Source organism: Paramormyrops kingsleyae, chromosome 14, assembly GCF_048594095.1.
Source record: "Paramormyrops kingsleyae isolate MSU_618 chromosome 14, PKINGS_0.4, whole genome shotgun sequence".
In the NCBI taxonomy this organism is placed as follows: Eukaryota; Metazoa; Chordata; class Actinopteri; order Osteoglossiformes; family Mormyridae; genus Paramormyrops; species Paramormyrops kingsleyae.
In genome coordinates this window covers 10,391,102-10,416,303 of record NC_132810.1, presented here as the reverse complement: position 1 = coordinate 10,416,303, position 25,202 = coordinate 10,391,102, and the positions used below count along the sequence as shown (strand labels likewise).

General features: G+C 44.2%; 3 protein-coding genes across 9 annotated transcripts; 2 read left to right on the top strand and 1 right to left on the bottom strand.

Annotated features, from left to right (window-relative positions):
- Positions 1-971: 971 nt before the first annotated feature.
- Positions 972-12,787, top strand: LOC111852502 (kelch-like protein 28). 2 transcript variants are annotated; one of them, XM_072699287.1, is made up of 7 exons: positions 972-1,119; positions 1,244-1,391; positions 3,821-4,081; positions 4,560-5,197; positions 6,699-7,142; positions 8,009-8,217; positions 8,483-12,787. In XM_072699287.1, the coding sequence occupies exons 3-7, from the start codon at positions 3,821-3,823 to the stop codon at positions 8,644-8,646; spliced, it is 1,716 nt and encodes a 571-aa protein (XP_072555388.1). In that variant the 5' UTR covers positions 972-1,119; positions 1,244-1,391; the 3' UTR covers positions 8,647-12,787. The 2 variants fall into 2 exon arrangements, with proteins under 2 accessions (XP_072555388.1, XP_023684272.1); XM_023828504.2 differs by having other exon boundaries at positions 972-1,391.
- On the bottom strand, positions 11,904-19,274 carry dorip1 (dopamine receptor interacting protein 1). Of its 5 annotated transcripts, none has more exons than XR_002840243.2 (8): positions 18,104-18,413; positions 16,708-17,232; positions 15,731-15,820; positions 15,290-15,424; positions 14,800-14,976; positions 13,965-14,408; positions 13,464-13,525; positions 11,904-11,966 (listed from the first exon to the last, which is right to left on the bottom strand). XR_002840243.2 is itself a non-coding variant. In XM_023828508.2 (8 exons), the coding sequence occupies exons 1-8, from the start codon at positions 18,190-18,192 to the stop codon at positions 11,926-11,928; spliced, it is 1,251 nt and encodes a 416-aa protein (XP_023684276.1). In that variant the 5' UTR covers positions 18,193-18,416; the 3' UTR covers positions 11,904-11,925. The 5 variants fall into 5 exon arrangements, 4 of the variants coding, with proteins under 4 accessions (XP_023684276.1, XP_072555389.1, XP_072555390.1 ...); XM_023828508.2 differs by having other exon boundaries at positions 14,277-14,408; positions 18,104-18,416; XM_072699288.1 differs by lacking the exons at positions 11,904-11,966; positions 18,104-18,413 and adding an exon at positions 19,029-19,274 and having other exon boundaries at positions 13,034-13,525; positions 14,277-14,408; positions 16,708-16,916; positions 17,141-17,232.
- Positions 19,275-21,389: 2,115 nt separating this feature from the next.
- On the top strand, positions 21,390-24,555 carry arf6b (ADP-ribosylation factor 6b). Of its 2 annotated transcripts, none has more exons than XM_072699290.1 (3): positions 21,390-21,821; positions 21,999-22,219; positions 22,658-24,555. In XM_072699290.1, the coding sequence occupies exon 3, from the start codon at positions 22,864-22,866 to the stop codon at positions 23,389-23,391; it is 528 nt and encodes a 175-aa protein (XP_072555391.1). In that variant the 5' UTR covers positions 21,390-21,821; positions 21,999-22,219; positions 22,658-22,863; the 3' UTR covers positions 23,392-24,555. The 2 variants fall into 2 exon arrangements, with proteins under 2 accessions (XP_072555391.1, XP_072555392.1); XM_072699291.1 differs by having other exon boundaries at positions 21,999-22,223.
- The last annotated feature ends 647 nt before the right edge of the window (positions 24,556-25,202 follow it).

Sequence of the window (25,202 nt, the reverse complement as noted above, 5' to 3'; positions counted from 1 at the left end):
AGTCAGTGGTGTAATAGATTATACATGAAATCATCCTAAAGCAATACTGTTTGCGAAGGCACTATGTGAAATATATCTATTTAAATTGATCCCAGTGTTGCAAGGTGTATCACTAGGTGTTGCTGTCCCCCAGCATCTCTGTGGTTGGAGGGTAAAAGTCTGCCACAGTATTCTCTCATTTCATTTCACGGCCCAAAAAATACTTTTGAGGTTCATTTGTAATTTACTGTCCTTCATGCCCAATATGTGTTCCCCGTAAGTGAGTGCCAAAAAGACATCAGCACTCAGCAGACATATTTACCAGGTAAATTCAATATAGGAGGATAGTCCTAGTCACAAGCACACCATTTTCATGGCTGCCTATATTGTTATTCTAACAAGGAGTTTGCTATTTTACATGACTGAAATAACTACAAGTCGCAAGCCAGCGATATGTATTAACGTTGCTTCTCCTGTGTGGTGCTGGAGACAGTATGTCTGTATTTGTTCTAGTATCATTGAACCCGACTACATTTACATCATGTTTATATGTGTCTATGGGCAATGTGGCCTTTATGGGTTCCCAGAGTTCTGTAAACATACAATCTTAAGACTTATCAAGGATACATATGTGATAGAGCGTTACAAGGCCAAAAGTGGGATAGCTGAATTGTAATTTGGTATAGTTGGAATATGTTCAACGAACATCTGCAGCAAGTATTACATACAATCATATACATATTATGCCGAATGCATATCTGTTTTTTTTTTGTTTCATAATCTGACATAAAATTTTCATTCAGTTCTGATTCTAAAAAATATACATAAACACGTGTCAAATTCACAGAACCAATTTCGCATTTTAAACAGCCAAAATGACTCGTTAAATATAATCTTTATTTTGGGGTATCCCCAAAAATAGCAACGTCACAGTGACAACCAATGAAAGACCCGGAAAGTTGGTGGTTCTTGGGATATTCATCTAAAGGCGAGTTGCATCTCAAGCCTGGCACAACCAGGGCAGCGGAAGAACAGGAAGAAAGGGAAAGGAGGAGGAGGACGCTGCGCGACGCATAGAGGAAGGACTGCCTCTGATCGGACGCTTTAAACAGTGAAAAGGCGTCGCCCAGCTTAGCGAGGGTAGCATGCCCCTGCGATTCACGCTTCGCTTTTATTTCCTAACATACATTTCACCTTTAATCGAGCCCCGGTCCCGGAAGTTACGCAGGTCCGACCCGTTTTTTCGTGTTTGTTTTCTTGACAGACGCCCAGGGTTCTTGCTGCTGGGATTGTCTCTGGAACTGCAATAAAAATAAGAATAGTAATAATAATAACAATTACAACAACAACACTAATAATATACAGAAGAAGGGCAGACGATCTCATCGGTGCAGCACGATCGAAAAGCACAGGTATGTTTATCCCGCATCCCTGTCGCAGCTGTCTGGCGCTGATCCGCGGAGGCTAGGAACAGTGAAAGGCTGACCGAACAGTCCAGAGAGAAAATCTAAATGATCTAAATTAACTTCGCATCGGCTGATATTTATTTATGTTCCTTGGCGCGTATTTATCTTTGGTAACGAAATTGGTCGAGGTTCGTCTTTGAATAGAAATGGTGCAGCCGCTACTTGGCCGTCTCCCTACTTAACGAGGCCCGTCTATGCCCATATATAACGGCAGTAATAGAGCCAGTGCACCTCTGCTTGTTGCTCTTGTATGATTACAGCTGGGTGCTTTATAATATTTGAAATAGAGGCATTGGGTACCGTCGTTGAAAGCATTTGGGCGTGGGGGGGTCTTTAGTCCGTGGATGGAAAAGCCGATGTTCAAGGGGCAGTCACTATGCAGGCGCTGTCATTTATGTTAATCAGCTTTTGACACTTTTATACTTGAAGCTGAGAGTTTGGCTGTTACCTTAGACAGGCTTGCAAATTCACCAGCTTCCAGCTGAAGGCGAAAAATACCACATTGTCTGGATTTTACCTACAAACGAAACCCGTTCAGCTCCGTTCCTGCTGTTTAAACACTGGAAGCACCGTTGTTGTTGAAATGCATCAATCAAATTAACGATGGTTTTTGCCTGTCTCAATACTCAAATACTCAAAGCTCATACTGGGTTTTATCTGTATTACCTGCAAGGTTTGCGTACTTTTACCTTTTGTTTTGTTATGTTCCAGTCTTATGGTTTACAACATGGAGCACGTCTGCTTCTTGGTGCGTTTCCTCGTCGACTTTGTTAAAACCCTGTCTATGATTTATTACATTGTTATTTTTAAAACGCGAAACCATTGAAATGGAAACTTCATTGCAACAGAGTTTGATTTTCTCAATTGTGTGACTGAGTTGAAAGTTATTTAACTCTACTTGTTTACTGACACACCCAGGTATAAACGTCGCGGCATAAACTAGACCAGTTTAATAGCTGGATATAAAGAATCGAGAAATGGGTTGTTTTTTTTTTTTTTTGGGGGGGGGCGGGGGGTGTTATAATTGTAAGTTTAGTCATTAGGAAACTCCACAGCTTTGCTTGGGGAATACATGAAAAGAGTAGGGAAGTTATAAGGTGTTTTTAAGCTGCCAGCGAGAGAAAGTTGTTGCTATTTTTCTTAAAGTAAGATATATCAGGAGATGTAATTTTTAAAAGTGGCAAAAGATGGTGCGTAAATCTGGAACAACATCACCAAAGGCTTATTGTTGTCCAAAAGCAACATTTTATTAGTATACAATGGGTATTTTTGATATGTTACTAAGACAGCTTGGTCCACTTAGACATGTACGTTTCTTTTATGATCTGGCCAGTCTGAAAGTGACTCCAAGATGTTTGAGTTGCATTAGCTCATGATGTTACTTACTAATTTAATTTACGCACGAATTTAACTTCATGGCTTTGTGTATGTGCATGCTGTAATGACTGCTTTAAAAAACATTAATGTATTACATAGAACTACTTTACGTACATGGAAGTAAAGTGAATTATCAAATAAAAACAATCCATCCATGTTCTTGCCACTTTTTCTCGTCTGGGTTGTGGGGTAGGCGGGGGGGGGGGGGTTGTGTAGAACCAGTTCCAGGCAGCTGAGGGCACACTGTTGTGTGACACCATGGACCACATGCCAGTTTGTTGCTGGGTGCGTACACACTCACACTTATAATGATGTCCTATGGGCAAAGTAGAGATGCCAGTTGGTGTAACTGCCTGGCTTTAGACTGCAAGAGGAAACCTAGGGGAAGAATACATACTTATGGAGAGGAGGCAGGATTCAGACCGACATCCCGGATGCAAAAGGCATCAGTTCTATTCACTGAGTCACCTATAAAACGACAATGAACGAATCAATAACCCAGTATGAAAATAATTTGGAAGCAGTGGTTTTGTCAGGACTGGAGGAATGAATTTGAAATTAACTTAAATTGAACACAGACTCTTTCGCTGAGTTGTTAAACTACCTTACGTTGGTAGAAGCGTTGGGAGCAGCTGACGAGTGTGTATAATCTCGAGGCAGTGCCTGACACACTGAGCCGATCTCACACCAATTTGTGAGTATGGTGCACCTTCCATGCTGCCATTTTTGGAAATGTCAGCGGTCATCTTAGTATTACAACATTTGTCAGTGTGGTTTGGCGCCCCATCCTGGGTTGTTCCCTGTCTTGCACCTGTAGTTTTTGGGATAGGCTCCAAACCCATGCAACCCTGAATAGGACAGATAGGTGCAGAAGATGGATGGATGGATGGATGTCAGTGTAGTGCCCTTTGGAGTTGCTGGTTTACTTCACTAATAAAACAGCTTTTGTGTTTGTGGTTTGTGCTGATGAAGGTAGCTGCTTCCCTGTTCCCGCACAGATGGACCAGCATGCCCAGCCGTACATGCTTGCCAGCCTGACGCGTCCACACTCCGAGCAGCTTCTGCAGGGCCTCCAGCTGCTACGGCAGGACCGCGAGCTGTGTGACGTGGTGCTGCGCGTGGGCGACGCCAAGATCCACGCCCACAAGGTGGTGCTGGCCAGCATCAGCCCCTATTTCAAGGCCATGTTCACGGGGAACTTATCGGAGAAGGAGAACTCTGAAGTGGAGTTCCAGTGCATCGACGAAGCTGCTCTTCAGGTGTGGAACAGCGGTCACTGTAGACCATTACTCTGTCCCTGTGTCTATGTGTGTGTGTGTGGCTCTTTCTCTCTGTCTTTGTGTGTCTGTATGTATTTGCAGCCATGATCTGTTTGGTATGCATCTGCCGAGATGCATGTCACAATTGTAATGCATTACTTATGCAGAGAAATGTACGGTCTTCCAGACTGTAAACATAATTGCTTCACCTGATATATGATATCATCTAATTAGTTATATGACCACAACATTGTTCTAGTCACTACGGTGACTTGCATGCGTGATATGCATTATCCATCTAACAATCCAAGCAAGTAATTCTGTCCACTGTTCTGAGATCCAGTTTGATTCAGTTAGGGGGGGGGGGGGGGAGAGGATTACCGATGAGCTGTCTGAATGGTGTTTCCAGTCCATTTGTAATTTGAGCATCTCATCGTTCTCTCGGGGTTGTGTTCACGTGTCCCTCCTCCCCCCGCAGGCCATCGTGGAGTACGCCTATACCGGCACAGTGTACATCTCCCAGGACACAGTGGAGTCCCTACTCCCGGCCGCCAACCTGCTTCAGGTGAAGCTGGTGCTGAAGGAGTGCTGCGCCTTTCTGGAAAGCCAGCTGGACGCTGGCAACTGCATTGGCATCTCCCGGTTCGCCGAGACCTACGGCTGCCACGACCTCTGCCTGGCCGCCACCAAATTCATCTGCCAGAACTTCGAGGAGGTGTGTCAGACGGAGGAGTTTTTCGAGCTGACGCGCTCCGAGCTGGACGAGATCGTCTCCAACGACTGCCTGAAGGTGGTCACCGAGGAGACCGTCTTCTACGCCCTGGAGTCCTGGATCAAGTACGACGTGACGGAGCGGCAGCAGCACCTGGCCCAGCTGCTGCACTGCGTCCGGCTGCCTCTGCTCAGTGTCAAGTTCCTCACCCGTCTCTACGAGGCCAACCATCTGATCCGCGATGACCACGCCTGCAAGCACCTCCTCAACGAGGCCCTTAAGTACCACTTCATGCCTGAGCACCGGCTCTCCTACCAGACGGTGCTGTCCACCCGGCCAAGGTGTGCTCCCAAAGTGCTCCTCGCCGTGGGAGGCAAGGCTGGCCTCTTTGCCACCCTGGAGAGGTAATGGTGCAATCCTAGGTTTGGGGTTTCCATCAGAACCTGACCTCCCAGAGTTCCTACTTTGGCTGGTGGTTTACGTTTATGTCGCCCCCTAGAGGGTAGCTTTTACATGTGTCCTCAGGTTCATCATTAGTCTCATTGCCTATTTAAATTAATCTTCATAACCTTGAGTTAGCAAAGGATAGATTGGGAGCATAATAATACTAACCTTGTATGTCAAAGTTTTGTTTTTCTTGTAGCTTCTTTTTGTTTGTGATGGCTTGACCTTTGCGCTCAAAGTATTTTAACTTGAGTTAATTCGTAAACATCTAGGGCTTGCTGCTTTCTTCCACATTATATTGATTTATTGTATCTCTGTTGTGGGGGTGGTCTCCCTGTAACCACCCCCCATCACCACCCCAAGCCAGCCTCCCAAGTTGTCTGCTTTACACACCATGCAGAGTCTCTCCTGTAGAAAGAAACCATGGAGGGATGCTTGAGAGGTTTTACTGGTTCATTGAAGCCCTTGGCAGAGGCCCCCCGGTGGTCAGTGGCAGCAAAATTTCTAAAGTTAAAGGCTCCCTTTTGCCAAAGTAGGTTTAAGCTGAGTTTCTATTTGGCTGGTGTGTGGGGCCTGAGCTGTGAGGCCTCCCTGGAGCTTATTCCCGCATTCGGGCGCCTTTCAGCCAAATAAGGAGCCTCACAGTTTCACTCTATAGCCAGACAAAGAGTGTCTCCCCTTGTGCAGCCAGATCTGATTTGCATGTTCAAAAGTGACTCTGCTTGTTTGGGTGCATAAGCAGGAGCTGTTTGCGACTGCATATAACCTCCATTCACTGGGCTCTTTGTGTCCGTCTCGGCCACAGAAGGGGCTGCCAGTAATAAATCAGTAACGGTGTCCAAAATTTTCCCATTCAAAGTGGGCTGAAAGGCAGCTTGACCCGTAGGGACAGGGACCTTCTGTTGACCTCTTTGTTTCTTCACCTCGTGTGTTTGCGTGGACTGCAGGCTTGGCGCCAGAAAGCGAGCGGCAGAAACCGGCCCGGCAGCTCGGATGGCCTCCAGGCAGCAGATTCACCGCATGTGGATCTGCAGCAGCTTAGTTTGGGGGCAACCTTGGGTCACCTGTCGTTTATTTAAGCAAAAAATTAGCCCGGAGGTTGATGTCACCTTCGTAGGGAAAATTACGGCTGCATCCTTAAGACTGTAACTGACTGATCACTTATTGTCTAAAAAATCCCAGGTATTTCCTGTTTACTTGGTTGATTGTTTGCTTGTTGGTATCTGAGACACAAAGTATGCAGAAATAGAGGAAAGCATTCTTTTGATCATTACAGGGATCCTGACTCTTTTATCCTCTGTCATGTGTCCAAAAGGACATAAAAGGTCTGAAATTTAAAGCACGGTTGGTTCTTTTCATGCTCGGGGACTCGGAGGCAGGTTAAGCTGTGCTGTGCCTTTGGGCCGCTCATCAGGAAGGGCTCTTTAAGGACGCCGACCCTCTCTCTCTCTCTCTCCGCAGCATGGAGATGTACTTCCCTCAGACCGACTCGTGGATCGGCCTGGCGCCGCTCAGCGTGCCCCGCTACGAGTTCGGCGTGGCTGTACTGGACCAAAAAGTGTACGTGGTGGGTGGCATCGCCACGCACATGCAGCAGGGCATCAGTTTCCGGCGGCACGAGAGCACGGCCGAGTGCTGGGATCCCGACAGCAACACCTGGTCACCGGTGGAGCGCATGGCGGAGTGCCGCAGCACGCTGGGTGTGGCCGTGCTGGCCGGCGAGCTCTACGCCCTGGGCGGCTACGACGGCCAGTACTACCTGCAGTCGGTGGAGAAGTATGTTCCCAAGATGAAGGAGTGGCAGCCGGTGGCACCCATGACCAAGTCGCGCAGCTGCTTTGCTGCCGCCGTGCTGGACGGCATGGTGTACGCCATCGGCGGCTATGGCCCCGCCCACATGAACAGGTGAGCCGGGGAGTAGGCGTGGCATCCTACCTTTAATAAAAAAAAAAGTGGGTCATGTCTCCCGTCCCCCGTCCCCAATCCCACATGTCCCCTCCAGACACCCTGGGGGGGGGGGGGATCAAACGGGCCAGCAGGTGGCGCCACGTGGCCTTTCCCAGGCTTCAAACGGTGCTGCCAGCAGGACGGGAGACACATCACACCCGGCCACATCATTTAGCCCCCCTTTGTTGTTTGCCTTTGTGGCCCCGCCGACAGAAAAAGCGGTTATTTATAGGGTCCTCACAGACATCTAAGGCTCCGTCTGTCTGATCCATTCATATCAACTCAGGCAGCTCCCCATTCTGTCCCGCCTGGATGTACTGAGACACTCTGGCATCCCATAAGCACGTTTAGCCTTTCCTGGGCAGTGTTCTGTCACATGGGGTCTTGCAGAGTTGTAGGTGAAGTCCGGCTGCGCTGAGTGGCTCCCCCAGGATGTGGGCTTGGGTATCAGCGGATGGTCTCTGTTGTCGTTACTCGCCCGGCAGAGTTATCGTCTCCTAGACTCCCACGATCCCCCAGACGCCCCATCCAAACACCCGGCCTCCTGGGGACAGTTGTTTTTGTTCCCTGATCTGTGGGAGCTGTAAGAAGGACAAATGGATGGCTGTGTGTGCTGGTCCAGCACGTCTCATCTTTCTACTAGAGGCTCATGGGACAGCAGGACCTGTCAGCTTTAAAACACCAGGAACTGTAGCAGTACAAAAGGGGAGATTGTACGCTTTATAAACTGTAAAAAAAAAAAAAAAAGTAGTGGTTTATATAAATGGTCGATACCATGTTCGGTGTCCTTACACCAGCTCACTGAAATCTTTCCTCTCTCACAGTGTGGAGAGGTACGACCCCAGCAAAGACTCCTGGGAGATGGTGGCACCCATGGCGGACAAGAGAATCAACTTTGGGGTGGGCGTCATGCTAGGATTTATATTTGTGGTGGGTGGACACAACGGGGTCTCTCACCTGTCCAGCATTGAGAGGTACGACCCCCACCAAAACCAGTGGACGGCATGCCGACCAATGAACGAACCACGGACTGGTGAGTGTTACAGGAGGGGCTCTGGAGCAGGGACCAAGTATTATGATATTTTATAGCTATCATCATCATCGTAATTATCAGTCTTACGTGCAGATTACACGCATGGTGATATTTCGTGTACAGTATCTGATTCATAAGAAGTTTTTGACGTTTGTGTTTTCATTTTAGTTGCTGTGAAATGTCACTGAAACCTGGACAATTGTAGCTCCCTAGGATGTGAAAATAGACACAGCTTATTCACCCACTGCATTTGTCTCCACTGCAGGAGTGGGATCTGCAATCGTCGATAACTTCCTGTATGTGGTGGGCGGTCACTCGGGCTCGTCGTACCTGAACACGGTCCAACGCTACAACCCCATCGCGGACAGCTGGCTGGACTCCAGCGGCATGAAGTACTGTCGCTGTAACTTTGGCCTCACCGCCCTTTGACCTCGGTGCAGCTGCTGAGGACTCCATAAGGGAAGGCAGGCACATGAGTTCCACTTTTTTTTCTGTTCATTATAATTTTTCCTCCTTCCTGTGTGTTTTCACGGGACTGAAGAGGCACAGAAGCCTAGGGGAGTGTGCCCTGTCTGAATGGGCCCGGGCCCGGCCCCAGAACCGTGGGTGGGGCTGCAGGATGGGAGGTGGCCCCCGACGTCAAGGTCCAGGTGGCAGGAGTGAGAACCCCACCGGGATGAGGGCTCTCACGGTCGCCCTGTGACCTGTCGGAGAACGGTGGGATGCTTCTGTCCCGCTTTCGAAGCGCTCTCGTTTCATCAGGATGTTACGTTTGGTGGTTTGCCAGTACCAGTGGTGCCCACTGCATCCGTGCCACGCAAACTGCGAGCGTGAGGAGCTGTTAACCACTGTCGCTTTGCCTGCTGGATTTATTTTTTTATTATTATTAATACGCAGTTTTTACTTTGTTTCCCTGCTATAAGCAGATATTCCAGTTCTTGATTAATTCTGTGTGTATGTAACAGATTGTGAGACTGTGTGTGTGTGTGTGTGTGTGTGTGTGTGTGTGTGTGTGTGTGTGTGAGAGACAGAGAGTTTGTGATTGTGTGACATACTCAGGCAAGTTTAGTAAGTCACACACTGTTGGCATCTGTGAACCAGTGCTTCACGAAAAAGTACAAAAAATCTATTTCTATTCACTTTAAAGGGCTGCCTTTTCTCTCTTGTAAATATTTGAAACAAAGAATATATATATATATATCCTCTAGTGCATTGCCTGTAAATGTTTTCTGCACTGGGTTACTAGTTAGGGTATGTTTATGTGTGTGTGTCTGAGAGGGTGGTGTTACAGAGGAGACTGTGTGACCATGTGATCTCAGCTCTTCAGGGAGTGGAGTCACACTTTGCTGACCTTTCAACCAGGCAAGGAATTTCAAGTTTGTAGCCTCCCAGATGGCCAGTGATTGATGAGTGGTGTGGCATGGGTTTAACATGTTTTTTTTTTTGCCTCAGAAACGTTGTGGGGGTGGGGGGTGGGTTTAAACACAATACTCTTATCTGGTGCTACTCAAGGATTCAGGATCAAGCTGTCAATGATGTCTTTATGGTTGTGTGATGCCTCACTCTGCATGAGTTACCTTCACTTATCTGTGCCCTCCTTTATTTTCCTTTCCGATGTGTATATACTTTTGTGTGTTTAAAAGGAGAAAAGCATGAGCAAGCCTGGCCCAGCAATAAAATTCTGTACTGAGCTGTGAGGTGAAAGTCAGTGCGAGAAAAGCAGCAGACCTGCAGATTGGGCAGACTCTCCAGGCAAATATTTTGAACAGCACAGTTGTTGGAACTAATCAGCCCCGTAATTAAGCCAATAAGGGTCGCCCCGCCCCCCTTTCTAAACAAGGCTCGGATTACAGAGCGAGAAGGTGTATCGTCGCAGCACAGCCTGTAGGACCGCTCTCAAAAAAAACCTCGCCGTGCTCCACCACCAAGTTCACCAGCTTCACTGCCAGTGAGAGGGCATGACTGAGGGTGGGGGGGAGTGATCACACGCACACCTCAGAGACGAAGTGCCAAATCCACCCCACCCCCCTTGGATTTGCCAGTGGAGGGCATGGGGAGGTTGAACGCTCAAGCCTGGTGCCAGGATAAAAATCACAAGGGGGTTCATGTGACATGGTGGCCTCTTTGGTGGGGCACTGTGTCTGGCCTGTGTGTTCGGTGTGGTGATTCTCCTCTTTAATGCCCACAGGGCATGTGGGGGAAACTGGTGGCAAACGAGCACCGAGGCCATCAAGGACACTCTTACTGGAGTCTGGACAGTAGCTGCTGGTGTGGGTGGGAAGGAACAGGGTTAGATGCCTGGTAATATGTATTTATCACTAAATCATATTGACCAAAGCAAAAGAGCACATGGAATACCCTGAAGATGTGCCACGCTGTCCGCCGATGCCGGTACGCCTGGAAGCGTAACCCGGCTCCACATCACACTTGTCGGTCAGATCATTTCCTGCATTTCGCTAAAGTCGTGTCAAAGGCAATAAGTCTTTTGGACGAGGCGCCCCACGAAGGGCAGTGGTATCTGTACGTCTGTCTGGGAGAGGAGTGTGAGATCTGTTTATCCGTTATCCACTCTCGCTTTTTTTTTTATTATTATTAATGGAAAAAAACATCAGTCGCCTCTGCCGTTTGTGTAGCAACAGATTCCATTTGTAGCACAGCTGCACGTTGAAGTGAAAGTCTGATTGGAAACTGGAGTCTTTCGATGGCAGGAGCTAATTGAGAATTTCATGTAACTTTACATTGATCACGACCCCATTCAAGTCCTCTCATTTGTTAGACGAGGGTTCCATGTGACAGATCCGAGCCAATCAGAATCCATGTTTTGTGTTTAGTGCTTTTCTCTGGGCACCAGCTAGGAACGCAGTCACAAAAGTGCATGCGCGTGACATGGAGGGTTGCCAATCACCTGTGGGTGTGTAAATGCTTCTGTGCTGATTCCCTCTGGAATATCCGCTCCCAGGAGAGACCAATATCTAGGGCACCCTCAAAACTTGGAGCCCCTAGACTGGAAGATACACACCATATCAATTAATTGGTACCCTGGACACAATATTCTAGCCAAACGTAGAGGCACCCTTGTTGAATAACAACTGCTGCTATTTTGTTTTTGTCCTCAGGCATTCTTTAAGTTGAGGGTTTCTGAAGCCAATTTTTATATTGTCATTTATGTTTTTAATACCCCCAAACTGCCACTGGCACATTGTAAAATCTTTTACTAAGGGATTGTCATTTTGAGAGTTTAATCACATGTGTGTTGGCATGGCAACTGTAGTGCAATAATATTTTGTAATGATTTTCTTTCGTTACCCATTTATCTGAATGTGGCTAGGTGAAATCGTCTGAGCTGTCTGTAATACCTTCATGTGTATAATGGTGTCCTTGCATCTCTTCATTTGTGTATGGCTCAGTGAGCTTTAGTTGTCCTTATTCTTAGATATTCTGCTCATGAAGCCATTTATTGGGGAGAAAATCACTGAAACATTTCCATGGTGTCATATTGTCCCTTTAAAACGCCACCTTGCATCAGTCCTCAACATGATCCACTGAAGTAAGGATATAAAATCTCTTTGAGTCTTTGTCTTCAGCAATAAGTTGGCTGGCTCTGCAGGAAGAGGTCCACCACTTGCTGGAGGTTTAAGGATTTGCCAGCTCGGAAGGGTGTGAGAGTTTGTTCCACCTTTTTGAAATTGCTGTAGGTTTTAGTCTCATTTAGTTCCTTTTGGTACAAAATATGGAGTCTTGAGCTTTCACTGTAGATTATAATTTAAAAAAAATAATTTATTTATTTAGTAGATGCTTTTGTCCAAAGCGTTGCACAAGCGAGGCAGATAGTACATTTTATAAACATATTAGCTAAATCTTGCTTGGTTTAGCTTTTAGATGTGGTCTGCTGGGCTAGCGTGTCAAAGTGCATGATCAAGGTGATTCTAGCAGAAACCGATCCACCATCCACTCTTTGTTCTGCAGGAGGAGGATGGTGCTGATCCAAGTGACATATAATGTGTATCTTCTTAAGTGAGATATTAATATTAATTATACATGGAACCTGGAAACGTAAAACTGCAAATATGGTGGGAGGTGTGATAGTGTGTGTAGCGCTGTGTACAAACATTCTTTTATCTTTCCAGCCCCCCCCCACCCCCATTTATCATGGCTTAACCTAAAGCCCTGTTTTGCCATCTTTATCACCGAAGTGCACATTTTTACCGATGAATTTGGTGATAGAAAAATATATCAGATGTGGGAAGGACTGTTTACTTTATGTTCATAAAGTCATTTCACTGGGGAAAAAAAAAAATCTACAAGGCGGATGTCACCGCTAACCAAATTAGCAGCCAGGCCCTTCGCTAATTCCCCAGGCAGGTGTCTGCGCCGGAAGTGATCTGATAATCATATTTGTGGATTATTGTTCGGACTAACGGATTATGTAGATTTTACAACAGTGTTTCTTTTTATCCATGTTTAATCACGCTGACTGAACATACACACTAGTCTGTTTTTATTTGTGTGGATCGATTGTACCCAGTTCAATAATAAATGCCTGCATTAAAAAGGTAACCCTGCCACCGTTGTTCCCATGTACGGACTTTTTTAAAACTATTTATAAGACTCTTTGTTCAAGGTGAGAAAAGTCTTCATAGGTTTTTAAGGAAGCTATGAAGCCAGATAAGAGACAATGTGCCGCTTTTAATTGCCTATGCAAATCCCATTTATGGATTTTGTTTATTCCGTTTCAAGGATACTAATGTTAATTACTTGTATTAGTAGTTTATACATTAGCTAAAAATATGCTGCACATACAAGCATGACAATCCAATTGGGTATAAAAATATTTTATTCGCTTTTAAAAAAACAGTATGTGGTATTAAATGCCTGCATAGTTTGGAAATGGCAATGAAAGCAGGAAATAATGTTATTCAACAATGTCAGATAGGAAAAGGGGAATAATAAAATTGGCATATCAAGATTTTAAAAATTTGGTATTTAAACAATGTCAAAAACATTTGTTGGTATTAAATATTAAAGGCTGATAACAGTGGGCAGTGAAGTTCATGGTTAATGTGACATATTGTAGTAAAATGCACTGCAAAATCAGGCCGACACTAAAGCGGGTGCATCCAGAACACAGGCTTTCATCCCGACCTTTACGCACAATGCTGAACAGACCTGAATTCTAATCCAAAGTCTATGCCTTAATATCCACCACACATTCAGCATTAGAGATTTAACTATTACCAGCCACTTACTTTTCTGCATTTCGGTTTTCAGTTCAGACACAATGACTTCTGTATTAGAGAGCATCTTCAGGCTGCAAAGAGGGAAAAGGCCTTAGGAAAAGCATCAGTGTCCCTCCATAGCCGAGCAGCTCTACAGAGAACTCCGCACTTCAGGATAATCCTGCTCCATCTTCCTAGCTTTGGCACTGCCAAAAAGTTCTGTTCGCTTAAGACAAGAAGCCTCAAGAAAACTTCCATTCCCTCAAAAACATCCCCCCTGATGGGTATTTTTTCCATAAGCCTACATTTGCCACATATTAATTACACCTGTGTTATGGGCTTCCCATGCATTAAAATAATTAACATTGGCATTCTAATGGCTGACTGCTGTAGAAAGCCGACACTATGATGATGAAAAGTCAGGCAAATTAACCATGGCTTGTTTGTGGTCAAACTAACTAGAGGCCAAGAAAGGAAGATTCAAAAGCATCTACCAGTCGACGTATGTATAAAGCACAAATGCCTGCATACCTGCAGAGTGCACTGCAGGGTGGGAAATTCTTCCTCTCCCTCTGTAAACACATAACTACCCAGTAGTGAATACACTTCAAAATATAATATGGCTGACTCTGCCTCTCTTACATTGCCCTTTTTTACCCCATTTTTAAATTCAATTTATTCATCTGGCTACAGGTCAAGAAAGCAAAAGAATTTATCGTACTCACAGGAAATGCTATACATAATTTTAAAAGGACAACCTAAATATCTACATGAATCTGCAATGTGATTACTTTAATACTTGGGTTACACTATTAAGAACTACTCTCAAACTGCTCTTCTTACCATGACGAAGTTCTCAGCACCACTATGGAAATCACAACTTTCTTCCAAAGTACATACGGGAAATTTCTCAGTTTTTTGTGTGGCATCCCAGAACTAGTATAGTCCATATTTTTCTTGGATTCCAAGCAAGCCCTAAAAAAATTGAAGAAAAAAAAAAAGAATTTTGCACTGGTAGCTTTTTCAAAGTGGCAGTCTGGCAAAATCTTATAAATACTGGAAAGAAAGTAGAAAATGGAACGGACAATATAGCATTTAAAACTCCCTCCTCACTCAATACACCTGCCTGGAATTTAAACACCTACAGAAAAACCGACAGCACCAGGACCAGCCGAACCATTTTTTTTATCCGATGAAATGCAAAATTCAAAATAAATCAACACACCGTTGACTGTCATTGTCTGTAGTGAGAAGAAAAAAAATGTGCAAATGTAGAACGGAAAAAAAAAAAACGATTTTATGGGGGAAAGCGTCCCCATTCGCTGCATCTCCCCCCCCCCCCCAGCCTCTGGCCTCAGACCCTCACTTATCAATCCGGATATAAACCAGTGAGGAGAGCAGCAGTAGTTCTGGAGGTTTGTTCAGCAGAATCAGGTTGTCGCTGCGCAGCCCATCATAGTGCATCCAGTAGCCATCGATCTGAAAGGCCGCAGAGTAGTGATGCTCCTCTTTATTGAAGAGTGTGGCTCCCTCTAGTGAGTACCTATGCAATTGCATACAATATTCTACCTTAGTATGGATTTCATTTCCAAAAATATTTACGCTAAGCTCAGAATATTGATTATCAAATGCTCAACTAATTTGGATACATATAGAATAATAAATCTGCGAGGTGGATTTGGGCTCTAAAGAGTCACCAAGTCTACTGTTATGTATTTAACTTCAGTGTTACGCCCATCAGTTCATCCATACATCTAACCACTTATCTTGGTCTGGGTCATGAGGTCCAATTTCTGCTGTTTTCTTAAATAAAAAAAAAAGCATTACATTCGAAGCTGGTCCATCAGCTGTCTGACCTGTGCTCAGAGAGGTCAAGGTGGTACGGTACGCAAGCCAGCTCCTCCGACTTCCATAGCTGCATGTTGAGGATGACAAAAGGAGGAGCTCCGTGGCAGAATACCCTCTGTGAGAACTCCCTCAGGCCATCACACCTGCAGCAGACAGGAGTAGAAGAAATGTAGCAGAAAAAAATGCACATCTAAACCGTTTACATAGAGCTGGGAAGCTATTAAGAAAATAGTTTTGTACAAATGCATTAGAGGACAATGCTACCCCCTAGTGTAGAAAAAAAGTAAATGCAAGAAAAGAAAGGGCTTGCGCTATATTGATAGTCACACCAAGGCTTACATTATTACAAAAATGAATAAAGAAACATCACCGAGACGCTGTACTGAATAAGAAGGTAGAAAACTGTTTGCATAATGACTTTCCTCTCCTTCCTTTTTTCCGTCACATACCCCAGTTCATTGCAGAAAAGAATCCTTGGACAGAAAAATTTGTCGACCGCTGACTGGATGAGATCTTTGTGAGGCTGTTCTCGTGGTGGGCTAAAATAAAGGACGAGTACACACAAGTCATACACCCAGAGGGATTTACCCAGAAGCACTACAGCCCACTATGTCGCTCAAGCCTGTAAGCAGACGCCTATATGTTTATATAAGCAGAGGAACACAAAACACCTAACATGGAGCCCTCTGTATGCACAGCCTGCAACCCCACCAGCAGGACTCATTTTAGGGCATAGCGGAGCACCAGGCTGAGCTCCAGGATGGCAAGAGAACCTCCTTATTGGATACCAAGAGCTCAACAGTAGACAGCTGGGCTTCATTTTAATTTAACTGTGTAACTAGAGAAGAAAACTGTGCCAATGAATGGCAATAAACTGTGCCAGCTGAACTGTGGTCTAACTGTTCAGTGGCGCATCACGACTAAAATGTCAGACTCCACTAAAGACCCGTAGTGGCTATACAATCAGCCCCCAGCCTTATGTTTGCTGAAACCAGGCATGCAACTTAGGGTGACCAGACAGTCTATGTCGAGGAAGACTGTGAGCTACTTCAGGTTTTACAAACTACTTTAAAACAAAGGCTGCTCTGCTCAGCTAAATAGTTCAGCTCCCCTTGTGCTTTGATCAGTACGTTTACTGGATTTAAATATTCATCCAGTAGTGTCACATTAACATTACTGACACATATGTGATTGTAGGAGACTGACCAATCAACACACTGCAAGAATTTAGGGCTTAAGTGAAAGGCAGGTCCTTTTAACTGAAATGGTAGTTTACAAATGCTTTCCCAGCTCAAAATGTCCTCCCTGACATGGAGCATCTGGTTCACCCTAGTGTAGCTGCACTCGTACCAGCACTGACTGAAAGTCAGCATTACTGAAGAAGTTACAGAGCAGTTCCAAGAGGTAATCCTGTTTTGAAGCTTACTTGATATTGATGGTCGTCTGAACAAACTCCTGGAAGCGGGCTGGGCAGTTCCAGTTGGTGCAGAAGCTCTCCTGAATGGTAGACATTAGGTTCTCCAAGTTCTTAGTGAAGTTCTCATGCTCGTTGCCAAACAGGTCGATCTCCAGAGCCGCCCGGTGAATCTCCGACCTGTACTGCTGCTTGGACATCTTGTCCCAGATCCACAGCAACTTAACAGTGGTGTAGTCATAGGAGTCCATTAGGTACAGGAAATGTTCCACAAAGTCCTTACCCAGAAAGAGCCCCACCTCACGTGGGAAGGCCTTGTTCTCACGCAGAATGACATATAGGAGCATGAGAAAGCCATCAATGGTACAGGTGTTCTTGAGGCTGATCTTCACGTACAAGGGAGTGCAGGAAATGGCATTGCGCCCGGCCCGGATGGTGTACACACCTCCCCAGGGCAGCACTGGTCTCCAAAAGGAGCGGTCCTGTTCCTCGTTGTTGTTGACAGAGGCACGGATCTCCTCAAAAAGTGTTTTCGTCCTGTGGAGTAAAGAAAATATGAAGATGAGACCACAGATCAGGAAGGAAATAAATAAATAAAATCTAAGATAATATTACGCTCTGTTGAACCGTTGAAAGCATTTTGGGTTAGACCTACAGTACCTCATAGGAACTCACCTGATGAACCAAAACATTCATTTAAATTGAATTGAAGTGAATAAAATACCATTAAACTACAATGCAATTGCAGATGTAATTTGACAAAATAGCATCCTCGCAACGCAACAATTTCAACTCAACCGCCGGGTTTACAGGCGTCGCACATGACAAAATAGACTCTGGGCACCTTTGCACGTCAGCTTGTCTCAACAAGTAGCAAAACTGACACAAAACATGCAAAACACGTTTGATTCCCTTATTCAAATTGGTAAAAGTGGCATTCAGTTTTATTCTTCAAACGTATTTTTACCTACAATACATGTCCGCCACGATTTCTGCTTGCCACTATTACACGGAATGCACCTACGCAGCCGCTATAAAAGAGAAAACCCTATAAATTGCGACAAATAAAGGATAGCGAGCATTTCAAAGAAGCACATTTGCATTTAGCAGGCTAGACAATTAAGAGGCCAGGCACTATTCTAACATTTCCAGTGATAAATGTTTGCATCGTCATTGCCTTGCACATTTCCAAATTTTTAAAAACAAGTATACTGGAAACGTGTTTAAACCCTGTCAACGATCAACCATAATAAAGTAGTGAGAGGGGAAAACAACTGCGCAAAGTCTCCGAACTGACAGACGGAGTAAATACATTATACGTCATTACAAATACCACCATGTCTGCCCAGCACAAACAAAACGGATCTAGACTACAGCACAGATCCAGCACATGCAAGCCGGAATATACCTTTCGATATGCGTCCCTTCATGGGTTTCTGAAAACAAATGCTTAAAGTCTTCAGTATATTTCAACGAGCAGTAGAATTTACTGTCCATCGTATTTTCGGATTCCTCATTGTCCTCAAACCAGTTAAGGACACTACCTGAACCCGTGCGTTTGATTGCGATTTGTTATTAATATGCTGTTGTTTAAGTGTTTTTGCCCTGTCCAATCGCTTCCGTTCTTTTTTTCGGGTTTTGACCCCAGCCTGGGTGTATCGAGCGGCGCACTCCGGTCGGCGATCACGTGCAGCACGTTTGCAGTTTGGGGGCGGGACGCTGCTACGGTGCAGCCGCCGGACCGCAGTTGCCTGCGCAACTCTGACGCGGGTTGCTTAGTAAGCTCGTGTCTGTAAAAGTGAATTTCGACAAATGAGTTTTACAATCTATCGAATATAAGAGGTGTTATTTAAATACTAGCACTGTAAATGTATAATTTTTGCTTTGTCATAATCAAATAAAAATTTTGCATTATAAATACTTGGTCAGGGGCGGCAAGGTGGTTAGCACTGTTGCCTCACACCTCGCAGACCAGCGTTCGGGTCTCCATCATAGCTTTATGCCTGTGGAATTTACATGTTCTCTCCTTGTTGCCATGGGCTTCCTCCAGCGCCGCCATAAACACAGACCAAAAACATGCAGAAGCTCACTAGAGTTATCAAAGTGTGCTCGTGTGCGTGAATGCACCCTGCAGTGGCTTGGCACCTACATCCTGGGTTGTTACCTGCCTTGCCCCCATAGACTCCAGACCCCCTACAACCCTGAATAGGACAAACAATTACTGAAGATAGATGGAAATACTTGGCCTTGAGCCAATGTCAAATTTATTCCTTGCATGTGATTTGTTATTCAACACAAGCAAATTATTTATACATTGACATTTAAAGACTTACCTGACTTAATAACAATGAAACACTCCTTTGCAAAAACAAGTGCTGCACTTTCAGCGGATACTCTCTTATGAATGTAAAGACTAGTCATCTGAGCTCTGGTTTAAATATTGCATGGCCAAAGGATTGCCATTGTCCTTTTTTTTGTACAAGTATCTTGCATGTATCAGCATCCTGTGCTGTTCCAGTCCTTTCACAAATGTCCATTAATTTCACCACATGACCTGTTCATGCAGCACATATGAGAACTACATGTCTTCCATTGCTGAGACAGAAACATTACAGCTCAGATAAGTTAAATCAGTTTCCTGTTACACAATGAACCACTAGGAAATTCTAGTGTGCTGTAAATAAAGGTTAAAGAGATCACATGGGTATCAGTTTCATTATGGGATGTTCAATTACTGGATTGGCTCTCTGCACAAAGAATTTTCTAGACGCTGTCCTACTTGGGTAGGATAATTTGGGCTTTCGGGACATACTGTGATGCTAAAGGAACACGTTCCGTGGATATGCAGCTGGGCCATTACCTCACACCAGTTCTGATGTGACTAACACTGGAAGGTACGTTCTTGAGAAACTTCTGATGAGTGTTGCTTTTTATGTCTTCATATTCTTTTCTGCTGTTCTCCCAAAGGAAACATTTTGTCTCTACTTTCTTTGCAAACTTATATGTCATTTTTCTGCCTTGAAAACATCTAATTCAGTTTTAACCTTTGCTCATACATGAATCTTTTAACCTCTCGGTCATTTTACAAATAATATCATACAATGTATGTGGTGGTTTTTAAAGGAAGTTTAGCGTGCAGGTTCGGCTATTAATAATGAAATAGCTTTTTTTTTTCCTCCACACAGGTCCTTGTATAAGTTATGTGAAGAGAATACAGGTCAAATGAATGTAATGCAAATGCAGAAGACAGGATCCACCGCTAAGGACGGCCTGCACAGATACCAAGCTCAAGAGCATGAAGCCATGATAAGGAGCCTGGAACTGGAGAGCCAATACTGCCTGGAGGGGATTGAGCTGCTGCAGAGGCGATACCGCAGGGCTCTGGGGAGGCTGAGTGCAGCCCATCAGTCTGCATCTCCACACCCTGTTGCAGACCGACCAAATCTGACCCACAATGCAATTCCTCCACCACAAAAGGAAATTACCAAGAGTGAAAGAACAAAGAGCATGAGGAACCCGCATACGACATCCACAGGCAAGACTGAGACCACGAGGCCGGACCGGTGCTCCCCAGCAGGCATTGTGAACGGGGACTTTGATGAGAATCAAATGGCTTCCATGGCAATGCTGTTGAGGTGGGAGGACAGGAAGGTCTCCTGGACAACCCTGTCATTTGCAGATATCAGACACAGAAATGTAGCAATGATCAAGACACAGGAGCCATTTAGGAAATGGCAGCAGTTATTGTTGGCTCCCTCTGTACAGCAGCAACATTAAAGCGTTTATTCAACACTAACAACAGTGAACCACTACGTAGGACTTTTTTCCCCCCAATATCCCTTACAAATGCCTATCCCTTCTCAAGAAAAATTCGGTCGTCTGTGAAGTACTGTACTATTAAGCTGCAATCCTTAGTCTTGGCACAAGAGGGCGAAAGTAATAAGCGTTTCAGTGTTTCTGTCGTCCAATAAAATTACAGAATTGTTTTAAAAAATTCAGTGTGGAAAATACATTATTGTATTCAATGTATACAAAAAGTTAGCAGTATTAATATAACAATTCATTAGGCTAATGCACCTATAGCGGGTTGTATTTCAAACATTTTTTATTCACTTTTACTAATGTTACCCTGAAGAGACAATATGTAAGTCACTAGAATATGTCCAGACTTCAATTTAAACGTTTATTTATCTAGAAAAATATTTAGTTACTTTTTTGTTTAATATATATTTGCGAATTCCTCTGACGCAATAAAATGATTCAAATTGTTACTTTTACTACTATATTTCTATTCGGCGAGCACAAAAATCTTACGTTAGTCAATTGCTTGAATTCAATCATCCCTCAAAATCAAAGAAGTGCAAAGGAATGTATTTAGAAGTACTGCAGATCTTTTAAAAATCCATTCAAGCACAATTGTATTAATCTTTAACATTAGTACACTTACACTTCCAAATACTACTTACCCTGTACACACAAACTATTTTTACCCAAGGGATGTTATTATAGCAAGAGGGCGGGTCCTCGTGAGATTCGACAAGGAAACCAGAACATTGAGAGGACGAGCCTCCTGTCAATTGCACATGCGGGTCTTGGTGATGCGGCATTATTCGAAATCAAGCACGCCGTCCACTAAAAAGCATTTACGTCGCGATGAGCCACGTCTCGCGTAACGTGACGTGACGTGTGCGCGCACGCCAGCTGTCAATGCTAACGTTAAAGCTAACAATCGCTATCAGCACTCCCGCCCTTAAAGCCTGCCATCGTGGCGCCATTAAAAGAAAGTGGTTGTTTTTAACTTTTGGCCCGACGATGACGAAGACAGTTTGTCTAATCAACAATATCTAGTATATTATAGACGGTGGCATCCGTGTGATTTATAACGGAAAGTAGACGCAGGAGCCGAAATGGCACCCGTTTGCTTTAAGCCCTCGCAGTTAGCACAGTGTGAGCGCGATAGCTAGTTAAAGGGAGGAGACAGAACTGGTGAGTGAGCGACAGGAAGTGGCGGGCGCTCCGGGTCCACACCTTTTCCGGTAGCACGGAGCGGCTCTTCGAGCCACTGAGAAAAGAGGGACCGGAGCGGGCTGGATATACTTGGGTAACGGGGGCCGCAGCTGCCGCAGGTAAAAAAATAAATACCAGTTTAAATCCAAGATATGTTTGAGGGGAACGTAAGGGCTGCCCGACACACTTCTGGCTGAAATTCTGCAAGGTTGTGCGGAGGATCGTGGTGGTGGGAGCGCCTAAAGTTGTGTGCCTTTTGACACCCCTCCCTTTTGCGAACCACTCTTGTGTTGCAGGCAGAAGAGACGAGGAAGCCCTCGAATGAATCAATGACCTTTGGAGTTACAGAGGCCGGGGCTGTAACGTTTGTCGTACCAAGTGTGTGTGAGAGAGAGAGACGGCGTGGAGTAACACAAAGGAGCCGCTGGAAAAGCTGCGTTGTAACCGCCTGGCATTTTTTTGTTTGCGGACGGCGGACGAGGGGGAGAGGACCTCAAGGCTGACACACCAGGAGGAAGTAGGTGTGAAGCAGCGCAGGCTTTCGCGGGGCCCTGCTCGGGCTCCTCGGGCGAGCTCCTGTTATCTTATGCTTCCAAGTTTAGGAAAGCAGCAAAAGAATTAAATAAAAAAACGGGTCCTGCGGTTTTGGGGAGTAGATTCACAGGCGGTTCCTGCAAAACGTATCTGACAAAAGAATTAACTGGCCAACTAAACAGTTTTCTGAGTAAGAGTTAGCTATTGATTTGAGGTTGAAACCGGTGAAGATTGCTTTCTAGCTACCTCCCACAATCTCTTTATAGTCATTTCCAATAACTGGATACCTCTGTACAATAAACTTGCGGTGATACCTGCTGAAGTCCTACAGGACGTTAAGTGACAGCTCATCGTAACTCACCGGGATTTCTGCCCGCAGAAGTCAGTCGCTGATTGTTTTCTCTGGTTTCTCTTTAAACAGATGGTCCATCCTATCAATACGCTATTCAGAGGGCATTGGTACATGGCTTAATTTCATCCGCACAGCGCTTTTGTTCACTGGATCTTTTTTTTTAAAGCTGCTGCTTTTAAGCGAACGGCTTCACGTTTGGAAACGCGAAGGAGAGCGGCACGAGCGTGTAAAGAACTTTTCTCCTATTAACTGGATATTTATGCACTGTTTACAAGATGGGGAAAATGCTATCGAAAATTTTTGGGAACAAGGAGATGAGAATATTGATGCTTGGACTTGATGCCGCCGGGAAGACTACGATCCTTTACAAGCTAAAACTCGGACAGTCTGTTACCACCATCCCCACTGTTGGCTTCAATGTGGAGACTGTCACTTATAAAAACGTGAAATTCAACGTGTGGGATGTCGGGGGGCAAGATAAGATCCGGCCCCTGTGGCGGCACTATTATACAGGGACCCAGGGGTTGATCTTCGTGGTGGATTGTGCCGACAGGGATCGGATAGACGAGGCTAGGCAAGAGCTGCACCGCATCATCAATGACCGGGAGATGAGGGACGCCATCATCTTGATTTTTGCCAATAAACAAGACCTGCCGGATGCCATGAAGCCGCACGAAATCCAAGAGAAACTGGGCTTGACCCGCATCAGAGATAGGAATTGGTATGTGCAGCCATCCTGCGCGACCACAGGTGACGGACTATACGAGGGCCTGACTTGGCTAACTTCAAATTACAAGTCTTAATGATTGAAACCAGGACTATTTAGAGCGAAAAAAAGTACACAAAATTTAAGAGGCAATTAACAAATAACATGACTTCTCAGAAGAATATATAATACGGAGAAGATCGATTATATTTTCCTTTATTTTGATTATTATGATGACCCCTATAACTAATCAGTTTTCTTTAAACAGACTGAATTGTTTGGCTGGCTTTTTAGTTTGCTTCTGCTCTGTTGTAGATCTATGTCACAGTTATTGTGACTTAAGTAATATTCCATAAAACGACTTAAAAAGGAAGTACATAGATTGCGGATTTCTCCCTTTTTGTGTCATTTCTAAAGATGAGGTAGATATTTTTAGATCTTTTTTATTTCTTCAACTGAAAAGCTTGGTGTTGATTCACTTCTCTATTCATACATTAATGGTTGAAGGTCGATGTTCTCAGATGGTGATGCACTCTTGTACCGGGGAAGTAAAGAATCAAACTTTTGTCATAAATTTTAATCTTTTTCTTTGCCGAGGAAAAACTGATAATCTCCAGATCCTTTGGAAAGGTTTTTTTTTTTTTTTTTGACACACAACAAAAGCTGGTGTACTGCTAATGGCTGATTAAGTACTGTACTTTCATCAATGTCTCTGTTATCCAGGGGGTGTTGTGAAGGATCTTAAGCCCACATGCTTTTCTTTTCGATTTCTTTTTTATCGAAATGTTCAGTGTGCTCCAACTTTGCAGCCAAATTTATTTATTGCAATACAGTTACACCCCTTGAATATTTCTCTGACCCAGCCTCCCATTTAATGCAATTCATCTTTCACTTTTTAATAAATGTTCAAAGCCACGTGCCACCTTAACTTATGCCATGTCATAGGGTGGTGCTGAAGTGAGACTTAGTGGGAATAATGTAATGTTATATTCCATGAAGTGTTATACACTCAACCCAGTTTCATTCATAGCATAGTTCCTATAGGTGTGAACTTTGGAACTTGTATGACAAATTGGCTTCCATGCTTCTTCAACTCTGTCATGCAGTCAAAAAAATCTTGTCTTCTGTAATTAAATTATAAATCCATGTTATTTTTTTGTTCTATTTACTATATTCTTTTGGTTAAAAGTTAAAAAAAAAAAAAAAAAATGTACAGAGCAACAATGTAATTGTAACAAAGCCTATTAAACTAGCGATTTTACATGTTTCTTTTTCATTTCGTTAAAGCGATTTATTTTGAAACTGGGCTTAATACAAACACGTCATTGTGGGTGCAAAAAACGAGTCATGGTGTAATTAGCTTCGAAAGGTTCTTGAGTAATTCTTGTTTCCATGACATTCTTCTGTAAATAAGGCTCAAGACAAGGTGGATCGAAATCTTTTTTTTTTTTTTTTTTTTTGGGCTGGAATGAAAATGAGTCACCGCAAACATACGCTTGTGTCCTTGGTGTCTTCCATTAATGTGTGAAGGAACCACAGAAAAGCAAAATCAAAGCAGAGCTTAAACTGACTGTAGTGTCAAATAGTGCACAAGATGCTTTATACTCAAGTACAGAACATCCGTTCACAGCTCAGAGGGGTAAATGTATAGCTCGATACAGCTCTGCTGAGTTTCTGTCAGAGGTAACATTCGTAGAAGTGTGATTTTTTTTTTTCTTTTTTTGAAGAAATTCCCCCCCTATGAAAATGAATGGTACAGAAAGGTCCAGACAAATTAATTTTTGTCTATTAAATATGTATGTTCAATGTTACCATAGCAAAATATGTCTGATGCATATCTACACATGATGGAAAATGTGTTGGGTTTGCATGTGCAGGTGGTTATAAGTGCACAACAAATCAAAAGCA